This window comes from Pelobates fuscus, chromosome 9, assembly GCF_036172605.1.
Source record: "Pelobates fuscus isolate aPelFus1 chromosome 9, aPelFus1.pri, whole genome shotgun sequence".
Lineage (NCBI taxonomy): Eukaryota > Metazoa > Chordata > Amphibia > Anura > Pelobatidae > Pelobates > Pelobates fuscus.
In genome coordinates, this window is record NC_086325.1 from 140,794,861 (window position 1) to 140,808,547 (window position 13,687).

The window sequence follows — 13,687 nt, forward strand, 5'->3', positions numbered from 1 at the left end:
AGAGAATAAAATAGAGAAAGAAGGAACATGGTATCCCAATGCCGGGGAGAGGTGCAGGAATAAAGAAGTTTACTAAAAAACTGTATATAGCTCCTGGCAAGGTGGAGACAAACTGTGACGTCTATAGGTTGAAGAGTCCTTGTGGACGCCTCTCTAATTAATACAATTAATTTAAACATACTCTAAAAGAAACCAATAGTTCCAAAAATAAATATTTTGTTTTTATGGATTATAGATGCTCTTTATGACCTCTGTCCATTCCCCTTTGCTGCTAACAAAGGCATACTATATCTCACCAGAACAACTACAGCTTAATGTTGTTGTTCTGGCTTCTATAATATGTCCCTGGTCCCTGCAGGCATTTTAATGTAGACACTGCCTTTTCAGAGAAAAAGCACTGTTTACATTACTGCTTAGGGACACCTCTAGTGGCAGTCACTCAGTCGGCCACTAGAGGTGCTTCCTGGGTCAGTGCTGAGCAGCACTGACGTTGAGCGTCTCCACGCTCTGCAAGGAGGCCCTGAACTTACCCATAGAGATGCATTTAGTCATTGCGTCTCTATAGTGAGATGCTAATTGGCGCCGAGCGGCATTTTGACGCCCAAACGCGATAGCTTCCTAATTATTTCTTATGGGAAAGCATTGGATTGGCTGAGATCATCAAATTTAATGATCTCAGCCAAGGTGGCAGAGCCAGCCGCGACCGTGCGGCGCTGGATAAAGGTGAGTAAAACACCTTTTTAAGCGGAGGCCTAAACAGCTCTTCACACCTATAGGGTCAGGAACACACATTTGTTCTCCTGACACTATAGTGTTCCTTAAATTTAAAATAAAGTTTTCTTAGGTTGTTTCCAGTGCCTAGACACCCCTACTGCAGCCACTTGCTCTGCCTCCATCAGCATGCCTGCTGATGTCTTCCATGATCTTGTCCAATACAATGCTTCTCATAGAGAAGCAATGGGGACGAGATAAACATGCACAGCAAATCACTGTGCTCTTCCAATCAAATACTGCTATGAGCTATGAGCTACATTTGATTGAAGGACATAGTTTGACTCGGTTCTGGAGGCGAAAGTGCCTCTAGTGGCTGCCAGGAAGACAGAGGCGTATTTAACCCTGCAATGTTAACATTGCTGTTTCTACAAAACGGCAATGTTTTACATTATGCGTTAAAACGACAGGACAACAGCTCCAAGACCACTTTGTTGAGATTAAAGGGTTACTCCAATCACAATAACCACTAAAAGCAGTCAGCTTCCCATTGCAGCCCAAGCTAATACTTCCTCATTAAACAAAGTCGCACAGAGGGGAGGAGCTGCTGTGGACTCTTGGTTAGTATTAAAAAATAAAAAATAAAATAAAAAAACATTAAAGGGATACTATAGTGCACACTTGCTCCGTCCCTTGCACGCCCCTCCCCAGTGAATAAATGGTTAAAAACCCTTTATTTACCTACCATACCCCAGACGACGCTCCGCCCCTCCAACGTCCCGCGGCGAGCGAGCGCTAATGCACATGCATGGCAAATGCCGCGCCTGCATTAGACCTCCCCATAGGAATCAATGCTTTCCTATGTGGAAAAATCAGACGCTGGATGTCCTGTTACAAAGGTCCGTTTTGATCAAGTAAGGATCATTGCAGACTTAGTGCTGCAATGTAAACATTGTAGTTTATTTGTAACTGAAATGTTTTACATTGCAGCACTATGTGCAAAAGGGACACTGCACCCAGACAACTTCAATGAGCTGAAGTGGTCTAAGTGCCTATAGCGTCCCTTTAAATACTGTTTAATGCTGAATGAAATGACGGTACCAAAGGACTACAGCCACTATAACCAGTTTAATTAGATGAAGTAGGCACAGTGCATACAGTGTCCCTTTAAAGCAAAAAATAAATGTCAGTGATGTAACAATATAAGCCTGTATAAAAGTGTCTTAGTATTGTACTGTTTATTATCAGGCAGGAGCTGTAGCAGCTGTTTTACATGGTTGCAAAATCTATAAATACAAAACCCAGGCAGTCACTGGAGATGGACTTAATAATCACCTGGGTGTCTCCTGTGCGATCCACTCCACCGTGTTGTACAATGGCCACACACCTTCCAGCCAATCCTGAAGCACCTTGCTAGTTTGGTCCTCATTGTGATCTGTAGCACTCCTGTATGTAATAAGTACACAAATATCATTAAAAAAAAAAAAAAATCCGTGATCCAGGTATATAAATCATGTCCATTGCAATTTCTTTATTACGTTTTTAAAATATACAGAAGGAAAAAAGAAATAAAGGGGCAGGGCATGACAGGCACCATAACCACTACACTGCGTTCTAATTGTTATGGTGTTTTGAGAGTGTTAAGTTTGCATGTATTTATATTTACACATACCTGTCAGATATAGATAAGTTTATTTCAATTGTTTTCATCTGTTAATATTTAGTAACATTGAATACTTTTATTAAGCTGCCAGCGTACATTATTATTCATTTTATTATTTATATAGCGCCATCAAATTCCGTAGCGCTGTACAATGGGATGAAACATGCACAGGGAAATTAGGTTAGCCTCTGGGGCAATACACATGGGTTCTGTCACAGACGAATGCACTAATAGGGTTCTCCAAATGTTGCTGAACTACAACTCCCATGATTCTCTGGCTATCTCTCTCATTCAAAGAATCATGGGATGTAGTTCAGCAACATCTAGAGGGCCAGAGTTTGGAGAACCCTGCACTTATCAATGAGAACACTGGAGCTATTGTTGGAGTAAGTTCCAAATAAAGTGTCAAGGAATGTTTCTCACAATGTAACTTTTCCCCTGAATAGCAGGTTTTGTCCTTACAAAGTGTGTAAAGTTGCAAAGATGAGAGGTCCTGTTTTTGTGTAATGTCTAGTACCCAAAGGGACCTTAAATACATTTATAATATATATGTGAAATAAAGCAAAATAAACTCTGCTTAGACACAAAATAAACATTAATTTACAGAGATTATCTGTAGACATGTTGTATCAGCAAGCATAACCAAAGTTCTACAAATTGAGATTTTCCATTGGACACCCCAAAAGTTGCATGCTACTCCTATAGAGACCCCCCAGCCCCCTCCTCACCAGACTGAGACCCTCCCCCAGCCCCCTCCTCACCAGACTGAGACCCTCCCCCAGCCCCCTCCTCACCAGACTGAGACCCTGTCCTTGGGGTACTGGAACCTCTCCAGCGCCCCCAGGCTGTAGGGCAGAGAATAGGCCGCGTTGCGGGCGATAATGGCGATGACCAGGGAGGGCGGCCTATCCTGAGCGGGTTCGGTGAGCAGTGCCTGCCCGGCAACCAGCGCCAGGCCCGGCAGGAGGAGCAGGATAACAGCGGGGTCCATCCAGCAACACCGGGAGGGACGTGTCAGATCAGAGGAGGGGGAGAGGGGAGAGGAGAGAGACCAGGAGGGGGAGGGCTGTGGGTGGAGAGTCAGGGGTACCCTGGGCAGGGAGAAGGGGGTCTTACATCATTTAGGGCATGTTCAGCCAACTGTTGTAACTCCAGAGGTTGGGAAGTTGAACAGATGCTGCCTGGGGCTGATGGGAGTCATTGTTCACAAATACTGAAGAGCTAGTGGATTTCTATCACTAATTTAGGATAACTGACTGCTTATTTACCAAGTTTAGCTCCTGTATAAGTTGGCAAATCAGTGACATCCCAACTTGATCATGTGACACTTGTGATCATGTGAGTCTCTCCTTCCTTACATCTAAAGCTAGACTGTTGTACACTGGTTTATCCACTGCATGGTTACATTTCAAAATTTACAAACTCAGTTAATTTTCTAGAATGTTGTCTAGAATTGCAGTGATGTACCAACCAGAGGAAAATAAACAGGCTTGTTCCTACATGTGTGTCTGACCTTTAAATCCTACAAACTGTTTTCCATGAATATGTAATCGTTTTTGTGTAAGCCATACTAAACTAAGCAACATAGGAGGTGTTATATCAGATATATGAATTGCATTGTTAGTATATACATAAAAGCACTATTGTGATGTAATTCCAGTAAAATACAAGTTTAGCAGGCTAAGATTGCCACAAGGCATATGTATGTATATGTGTTTGTAGTATCAGTTAGTTAATAACACGTAGCTAAGATACTGTCATCACTGTACTGACCAGGTGCAGGAATGTAAGAACTGGAATTACGCGTCCCTCTCCTTTGTATCAGATGAGCCACGTGGTTAGACCGGATGGATGAGTTTAGACTCTATTCATTAAATAGGTTAAGGGTATGTGTGGGTGTAGTTAATTGTGGGAGGAGCTACAGTGCTATATAAGGAATGTACTCTATGTATTCAGTACTCAGACTTTGCTGTATTTTGGTGACGCTAGTCCCTCTGAGTCCCGATCGGTGATCCAATAAAGAATCTCTTCCTTCCTGAAGAAACCTGTGTCCATCTCTCTGTGCTTGGCTTCCGTCAGTTTCTCCGGTATCATTTGGTGCATTGGCCGGGAAGCTCATCGTTCAACGGTAGCTGAGAGGCAGAGGCGTGAGACGGTCTATCTTTGCCCACGTTCTCTACGGCTGCACCCCTGAACTTCTGCGTGGACCTCCCTTCGTCTCGGCGCCACTGGTCTGTTGTCCAGGAGATCATCGGCCTCTACGTGAGAAGTGCTGGGGTGTCCCCGTCGATGAGTGTGAACTCAGGTTCAGGAACGAGGAGGTAAGATAACTGCTGTTTTAGACGGCAGGACCCGCTAGGGGTATACCGATTGTGCGGTAGGCCCAAAGGGGTTTTTGAATCTGTATCTGCCCCCTCTGTCGGAGGGAAGGAGCGAAGGCGCACCGCTCGATCGAACGCTCTTTAGTCAGACCGTTTGATTTGGTTAGTCAGGCGGGGTCCTGGTGTAAGATAGCCCTAGCCGGACACCGGTGTCTTGTCTAGACTAGCGTTCTAGGGTGTATATTACGTTCGCTAGGTCGGAGGGACCGGGAGACTAAGCGGCGCCTGTGTAAATTCGGTTCGCTAGTTCTCATCCTATCTGGGCTAAGTGGGAAGGCGTGTAAATTTGGAACCCACTAGACTTTTGATAGTACGACTAAGAGGCGCCTGTGTAAATTCGGATCTCTAGCTCGTTGTATAGTGCGACTAAGAGGCGCCTGTGTAAATTCGGTTCTCTAGCTCGCTATGTATATGTGGTGATTGGGCAGTGTGGCTAACCAAAACGGGTGTATATAGTTTTAGGTAGTCCATTCAAGGTACTGGCCAATAGTTTAGTTGGGAATTGTAAATGTGTTAACGATTGTTTTAGTAAAGTGTATATCTTGTTAGATAGCGCGAGCTCAGCCGTCTAGCGAGAGTGTTAATAGTGTGTTGCTGTATTATAGTGCACGGTACCATAACCCTGTATATTTACTGACATTATATAATAAGTACTAATCATTGTCGTCCATTGCATGTTTAACACCATAACCACTAATAATTGTATTGTGACCTTAACTTGTGCTTTGACCTATGCTAACCGTACTGTAACCGCTATTTGTAAAAGACGATGTTACTGGGGTGTGTTATAGACGGGTAATTCGTATATAGAGAATTATAGCGTGGGTGACTGTGTAGTTACGCCAAAGGGCATAATATTGATTATATAGTGACTGGTGTAGCAGCTGTGTGTGTACGGGAATTCCCTGAGTGTTTATTGTTATTGTGTACGTTTCACTTGGTAACCGTACCACGTGGTGCTGTTGCCAGAGGAAACGGGTGTGACTGTTGAATAGTACGCGTGTATAGTAATCGTTGTCGACGACGTTCCACTGTTAAATATGGGTGCGTCGCAGTCAACGATTCCGGATCCCTTAGGATGTATGGTTAAGAATTTTAAAAAGGGATTCAAAGTTTGTGATTTTGGGGTTAAGATGTCCCCTGTACGTTTGGTCACTTTGTGCACTAGGGAGTGGCCTACTTTGGTTGCGGCATGGCCGCCACGTGGCAGTTTCGATCCAACTCTGGTACAGCGCTTACACGTGGCTGTATCAGGTAGGCCTGAACTTTACGGCCAGTTTCCTTATATTGATTGTTGGAGACAGGCCGTAAATGACTCGCCAAAATGGCTCCGGACATGCCACGAGGAACAGTGTCGCCTCATGGTAGCTAGGACTTGTTCGTCCACTAGGGCTGGTGTTAGGCCCATTTTGGACACGCCCCCTGAGTCCGAGATCCCTTTGCCGCCCCCTTACTTTCCGGTAAGAGGAAGTGACGCAAATACAGGAAGTCCTGTAACCCTTCCCTCATTACCCTCATCCACTTCCGCTTCCTCCTCCAGTACAGGATCCACCCCCCCTCGTACTAAATCTCCCCTTCCGGAACCAGAACCCACCCCCATTAGAAACGAATATCCTGATTTGGCGCCACTTCAGACTTCCGGTCAAGCTTCATCTAGCTCGGCCCGAAGTGTTCTATTCACTACCTTTTCCCAAAACCAACCTCCCACATCCCCATACCCTATATCTCCCCGACCGGAACCCATGACTGACGCTTCCCTACGTAGCCCCATCCAAACCCGACAGTTGACTGGTGCCCAACAATTAAAGCACTATCAGATGCCTCTTCGCTTAAATCCCGGGTCAGCTTATATCGATGCCGCAGGTCAAATGGCACACGCTGACCCTGTCTTCGTATATGTCCCTTTCACCACTACCGACCTTTTAAACTGGAAGACCCATAATTCCTCGTATACTGAGAAACCACAAGCCATGACTGATCTGTTCACCTCAATAGTACAGACGCATAATCCGACATGGGCTGATTGCCAGCAGTTATTAATGACTTTATTTAACAATGAGGAAAGGACAAGAATAAATCAAGCAGCCATTAAAGCATTAGAGGATAGAGCCCGTGCTTTGAACCAAGCTAATCCAGCAGCATGGGCCGCAACACATTATCCCAACACTGATCCCGATTGGAACGTAAATGGTGCTGATATGGTTCAACTCAGAGCCTATAGAGACGCTATAATTGCTGGCATGAAAGCCGGAGGAAAGAAAGCCATTAACATGTCGAAGACAGTTGAGGTGATCCAGAAAAGCGATGAAGCGCCCAGTGTCTTTTATGACCGATTATTGGAGGCGTACCGCTTGTACACCCCCTTTAATCCGGAAGACGCAGACAATTCCCGAATGGTTAACTCCGCCTTTGTCAGCCAAGCTTACGGAGATATTAAGCGCAAGCTACAAAAGTTAGAAGGGTTTGCAGGTATGTCAATCTCCCAACTAATGGAGGTAGCTAATAAGGTCTATATGAATAGGGAAACAGAAAGCAAGAAAGAGGAGGAGCGCAAGATGCGTAAAAAGGCTGATATGCTAGCGGTAGCGATCGCAGGCGTAGATAAACGGGGCCCAGATAGAGGCAATAATAGATGGAGTAGGGAGCCTTTGAGTAGGGATCAGTGCGCGTATTGCAAGGAAGAAGGGCATTGGAGGAACGAATGTCCGCAAAGAGAGCAGTACGAGAGGGTCCTACCCAGGGCAGGCTACGGAAACTTTAGAGGCAGAGCGAGAGGTAGAGGAGGCCCCGGAGGGAGTAATGGTTATAGAGGGAGTAATGGGAACAGAGGAAGTGTTAGGGAAGACAGATATATTCCAGCAGCGCAAAGGTCCCGCGATAGAGAAGGTAGGGACTTCGTAGGATTGGCTGACACGGTCATGGAGGACTATTGATACCGACCGGGCTCCATCCCCCTTGGTCGAGCGGAGCCTATGGTCGATGTATCAATAGGGGGGAAAAGGAGTGCGTTCATGATCGACACTGGTGCTGAACATTCAGTGGTGACTAATCTAGTTGCTCCTCCATCTGGAAGGACTATTACTGTGATAGGAGCAACTGGAAGAAGTGCTGAAAGACCGGTTCTTAAAAGTCGACTCTGTACATTGGGAGGCCACGTAGTAAAACACCAATTCCTTTATATGCCTGAATGTCCAGTCCAATTGCTGGGACGTGATATGCTATCCAAATTACAAGCGCAGATTACGTTCCTACCAGATGGAACAACATCTTTAAAGTTTAATGGACCTTCAGGTATTATGACTTTATCCGTACCAAAGGAAGAAGAGTGGCGACTTTATACAGTGTTGACTAGCCAAAACCCTAGGAGTGATGAGACATTGTTTAACATACCAGGAGTTTGGGCAGAGAACAACCCACCAGGACTGGCCCGCAATATTCCACCAATAAAAATTGAACTGAAACATGGGGTTTATCCAGTGAGCCTAAGACAATATCACATTCCGCAGAAGGCTAAGAAGAACATCCAATCCTATCTGGATAAGTTCATACGGTATGGTATCCTAAAATTCTGTACTTCCCCCTGGAACACCCCATTGCTGCCTGTTCAAAAGCCCGGCACAGATGAGTATCGACCTGTGCAGGACTTAAGAGCAGTCAATGATGCGGTTGTTAGTATACATCCAGTTGTACCCAATCCATATAACCTGCTTGCTTTAATTCCGGGCGGGGCTACTTACTTCACAGTTTTAGACCTCAAAGATGCCTTCTTTTGCCTCCGAATTGCCGCAGAAAGTCAATGTATTTTTGCTTTCCAATGGGAGAACGCTGTAACGGGCTCAAAACGCCAAATGACTTGGACAAGACTGCCCCAAGGGTTTAAAAATTCACCTACCCTATTTGGTTCAGCCCTAAGTCAAGATCTATTGGATTTCGAGTCCATCCCAGGAGAGTGTGTATTGTTACAATATGTAGATGACTTGTTGATAGCAGCAGTTACAAAAGAAATCTGTCAGCAAGCAACGCACGATCTACTACACATTCTCTGGAAGGCAGGATACAAGGTGTCTAGAAAGAAGGCTCAGTTGTGTTTGCCAACTGTCAAGTATCTGGGGTTCCATATCTCTGAAGGTCAAAGAATTATGGGGCCAGAGAGAAAAGAGGCTGTCTGCCAAATACCAATACCCAAGAATAGAAGACAAGTGCGAGAATTCTTGGGGGCAGCAGGCTTCTGTAGGATATGGATTCCCAGCTATGCGATACTAGCAAAACCTCTGTACGCAGCTATCAAAGGTACAGAGCACGACCCCTTCTTATGGACCCAAGAACAGCAAACGGCATTTGAAGATGTGAAGAAGGCTTTGATGAGTGCCCCAGCATTAGGTCTACCTGATCACACACGACCATTCTACTTATATGTACACGAGCAAAGAAGAATGGCTGTGGGAGTATTGACACAGTACTTGGGATCATGGCAAAGACCTGTTGCCTACATGTCTAAGCAACTGGATGCAGTGGCCAGCGGACTTCCACCTTGTCTAAGAGCCGTAGCTGCAGCCGCCCTGCTAGTAGCTGAAGCCGATAAACTCACTCTGGGTCAAGAACTTTATGTACGAGTCCCACATGCAGTACAGACGTTGTTGGATTACAAAGGAAATCATTGGTTTAGTAATAGCCGTATGACCAAGTATCAAGCAATGTTGTGTGAAAACCCAAGAGTGCATTTAGAGACTGTAAACACCTTAAATCCAGCTACCCTTTTGCCACAACCTACTGAAAGTCAACATGATTGTTTGGAAGTAATGGATGAAGTATTCTCAAGTAGACCAGATCTTCGTGATTTTCCCATCCAGAACCCCGATGTTCAATATTACACCGACGGCAGTAGTTATGTGAAAGAAGGGATCCGCTATGCAGGATATGCAGTGACAACAATAGACAAGGTGATAGAAGCTCGGCCACTGGCGAAAGGAACATCAGCACAAAAGGCAGAATTAATAGCACTAACACGAGCGTTACAATTGGCTGAAGGTTTAAGAGTAAATATCTATACGGACTCTAAGTATGCGTTTTTAACCACTCATGCCCACGGAGCTTTGTATAAAGAAAGAGGACTACTGAATTCAGAAGGCAAAGAAATCAAGTACGCAGCTGAAATCCTACAACTATTGGAAGCAGTGTGGGAGCCGAAAGAAGTCGGTATTATTCATTGTCGAGCACATCTGAGAGGTGATGGTGATGTAACCAAGGGAAATCGGATGGCAGATAGTGCAGCTAAGCGTGCTGCTGAATCAGGAAGACAGGAGTATGTAGGGCATATAGCTGCTCTTATACCAACTCCACTGTCCCAATGGACTCCAGTTTATACAGCTCAAGAAGAGGAGGGGTTAAAGACTGAACCGGGAAAGTATTTGGAGAACAAGTGGTATCAGCTAGAAGATGGAAGAATAGTTATACCAGCATCACTAGCAGTAGAAATTGTCCAAAACTATCATAACGGGACACATTCTGGGAGAGACAGTACTGAAGAATCTCTTAGAAAACATTTCTACATACCAAGATTGTCCAACTTGACTCAGGCCATTGTACGTAGATGTGTAACGTGTGCTAAAAATAATGCAAGACAAGGACCAGTAAAGCCACCAGGAGTCCAGTTTATGGGGGGACTCCCCATGTCCGATCTACAAATAGACTTTACAGTGATGCCTAAGTCGGGTGGACATCGTTACCTGCTGGTAATTGTGTGCACCTATTCAGGCTGGGTAGAAGCATGTCCTACTCGTACAGAGAAAGCAGGAGAAGTTGTGAGATTCCTGCTACGAGAAATAATACCCCGATATGGACTACCCTGTTCTATAGGATCGGACAATGGTCCAGCTTTTGTTCACCAGTGCCTACAACAACTGACTCATATGCTTGGTATAAAGTGGAGGCTTCATACTGCATATAGACCCCAGAGTTCTGGTAAGGTAGAGAGAATGAATAGAACTATAAAGAACCAGTTGGCTAAAATGTGTCAGGAAACCCAACTTAAGTGGAACGTTCTCTTACCCATAGCTTTATTGCGAATCCGCAGTACCCCTACCAGAAGGATGGGCCTCTCTCCTTTTGAAATCATGTATGGGCGACCACCTCCCGTACTTGGTAACTTAAGGGGGGACTTGAGTCAGTTGGGAGAAGGAATTACTCGGCAGCAGGTTGTAGAGTTGGGTAAAACTATGGAGGAGGTACAGAAATGGGTACAAGATAGATTACCTGTGAATATTTATCCCCCTGTTCATAGTTACCATCCAGGAGACCAAGTGTGGATTAAAGAGTGGAATAATGTACCGTTAGGGCCCAAGTGGAGAGGTCCTTATGTTGTTCTTTTGTCTACCCCTACAGCAATAAAAGTAGCAGAAGTGACTCCGTGGATACATCACTCCAGGGTTAAACCAGCAGCAGTCGATTCTTGGCAAGTTACAGCAGATCCAGAGAATCCCTGCAAGATCCGGTTAAAACGCACTACTCAGTCGGAGTAACGAGGAATTATTGTGGATTACAAATTTTATTGTTACAGGTGTGAGTGAGAAGGCCATAATAAAGCCTGTCCGCTTACCATCACATAGTGTATAAGCCAGGAAAGTCTCGAAGGGACACCTGTGAAGACGAGCAGAACTCCATTCCCTGCAGCCCCTCACATCCTGGAAGCTGAGGCGCCATCGCACGGACGAAGACTGAGGATGACGGCGAAAGATGTGCTTTTGATAGTGTTTATTTATATGTGTTTTTATATTCAGGAAGGTAGAGGTACCGACACTCCTAGCTGTGAGGTATGCATTAAGACTACGAGAACAGGTAACCATATTTCCCAAACCCTAATTTGGCATTCACAATACGAGTGTAAAGGAGATGTATCGAGATGTAGATACTTAAATATAGATTATAGTGTGTGCCATTTAGGAGTAGGAGAACCTAAGTGCTTCAGTCCGGAGTATCAACCTCGTACAATTTGGTTGACTCTCAGGAATGGAGATCCTCAGGGGACCCTAATTAATAAAACGGTGTTAGAATCCGTACATTCTTCGGGTGTTCTGCTATTTGATGCGTGTAAAGCGATATCGAGTGGTAGAAAGCCGTGGAATGTATGTGGGGATCTTAGATGGGAGAGGACGTATGGGTCTAACGATAAATATATTTGTCTCAGTAGCAAAAATAAATATGTAAGTCCTAGATGCCCAAATAGAGATTATAACTTTTGTCCATATTGGTCTTGTGTGGGGTGGGCAACTTGGGGACAGACAGTAGACAAAGACATGATAGTGACTAAGTTGCCGACTAGCCCTTATTGTAAGTCTATGGAATGCAATCCAGTCCATATTCTTATAAATAACCCCGACAAGTTCTTAGATAAATATGGTAATTTATTTGGGTTTCAAATATACGGACGGGTTTAGACCCTGGGACAATATTATTTATAGGGATAGAGACTGATACGGTATCCTCCCAGACTCATCAAGTATACCATTCCTTTTACGAAGAGATGAGTATAGATAATAAGATCCCCCATAATGCTAAAAACCTGTTCATCGATTTAGCTGAAAGTATTGCCGGTAGTCTTAATGTTACCAACTGCTATGTGTGTGGAGGTACTAACATGGGAGACCAATGGCCTTAGGAAGCAAAGGAGGTAATGTCCGGTTCTGAGGCAGTTCAACAATTAATATCTACACAAGCCGATTATCATATGAGTGTTAGAGGTAAATCTGAGTGGAGATTAAAGACCTCCATCATAGGTTATGTTTGCATAGCAAGGAAAGGAATAATGTATAATACTTCTGTAGGAGAATTAACTTGTCTAGGGCAAAAAGCTTATGATGATGATACAAAGAATACAACTTGGTGGTCGGCTTCAAATGTCTCAGAACCATCTAACCCGTTTGCTAGATATGCCAATTTAAAGGATGTGTGGTTTGATCTATCCATCACATCTACTTGGAGAGCCCCAGCAAATTTGTACTGGATCTGTGGTAAGAAAGCCTATTCGGAGCTGCCACAGGACTGGGAAGGGGCATGTGTGTTGGGTATGCTCAAACCATCCTTCTTCTTGTTACCGATTGAAACAGGTGAGACTTTAGGTGTTAAAGTGTATGATGTGAATCATAGGAAGAAAAGGGGACCCATAGAGATAGGCGCCTGGGAAGATGATGAATGGCCTCCCCAGCGTATCATAGATTATTATGGGCCAGCCACGTGGGCTGAGGATGGTACCTTTGGTTATAGAACCCCTATTTATATGCTCAACCGTATTATAAGGTTACAGGCGGTGGTTGAGATTATCACTAATGAAACATCACAAGCGCTCAATCTTCTAGCGAAGCATAACACCAGGATGAGGACAGCAGTCTACCAAAATAGATTAGCCTTGGATTACCTTTTGGCAGTAGAGGGAGGTGTATGTGGGAAGTTTAACCTAAGTAATTGCTGTCTTCAAATAGATGACGAAGGGCAAGCAATAGCTGAGCTTACTAGCCATATGGTTAAACTAGCGCATGTGCCTACTCAGGTATGGAAAGGGTACAATCCAAGTAGTTGGTTTGGTAGCTGGTATGAGTGGTTTGGAGGGCTTAAGGCAGTGGTAGGTGGAGTCCTACTGATTTTACTGTTGTGTCTACTCCTACCGTGTCTTATACCCTTAGTAGTTAGGTCTGTGCAAAGCCTGATAGGAAGTATAGCAGAGAGGAAGGCTGCTGCACAGATAATGGCGATATATAAGTATAAGGCTCTAGATCAGGGAGAACCAATGCAAGAAGATGAATGTTGAAGATTCACATCATAAGATAAGTCTGGTCTGGTTCATGGTAACCTGAGGTATATGCAAACCAAGGTTAAGTGATGCCTCAAGTAATTGTGAAATATCAGAGGCATCAAAGGGGGGAATGTGATGTAATTCCAG

The 13,687-nt window shown here is 44.5% G+C and overlaps 1 protein-coding gene across 2 annotated transcripts in view; it reads right to left on the reverse strand.

Moving 5' to 3' along the window:
* Nucleotides 1–3,613, reverse strand: part of CERCAM (cerebral endothelial cell adhesion molecule) — a 44,007-nt gene extending 40,394 nt beyond the window's left edge. Inside the window, exons 1-2 of one of the 2 annotated variants that reach the window (XM_063432584.1) lie at nt 3,491–3,613; nt 2,047–2,157 (exon numbers count right to left, since the gene is read on the reverse strand). In XM_063432584.1, the coding sequence (XP_063288654.1) occupies nt 2,047–2,157; nt 3,491–3,495 (116 nt within the window). In that variant the 5' untranslated portion in view covers nt 3,496–3,613. The other variant, XM_063432585.1, reaches the window with a different exon arrangement.
* Nucleotides 3,614–13,687: the final 10,074 nt, after the last annotated feature.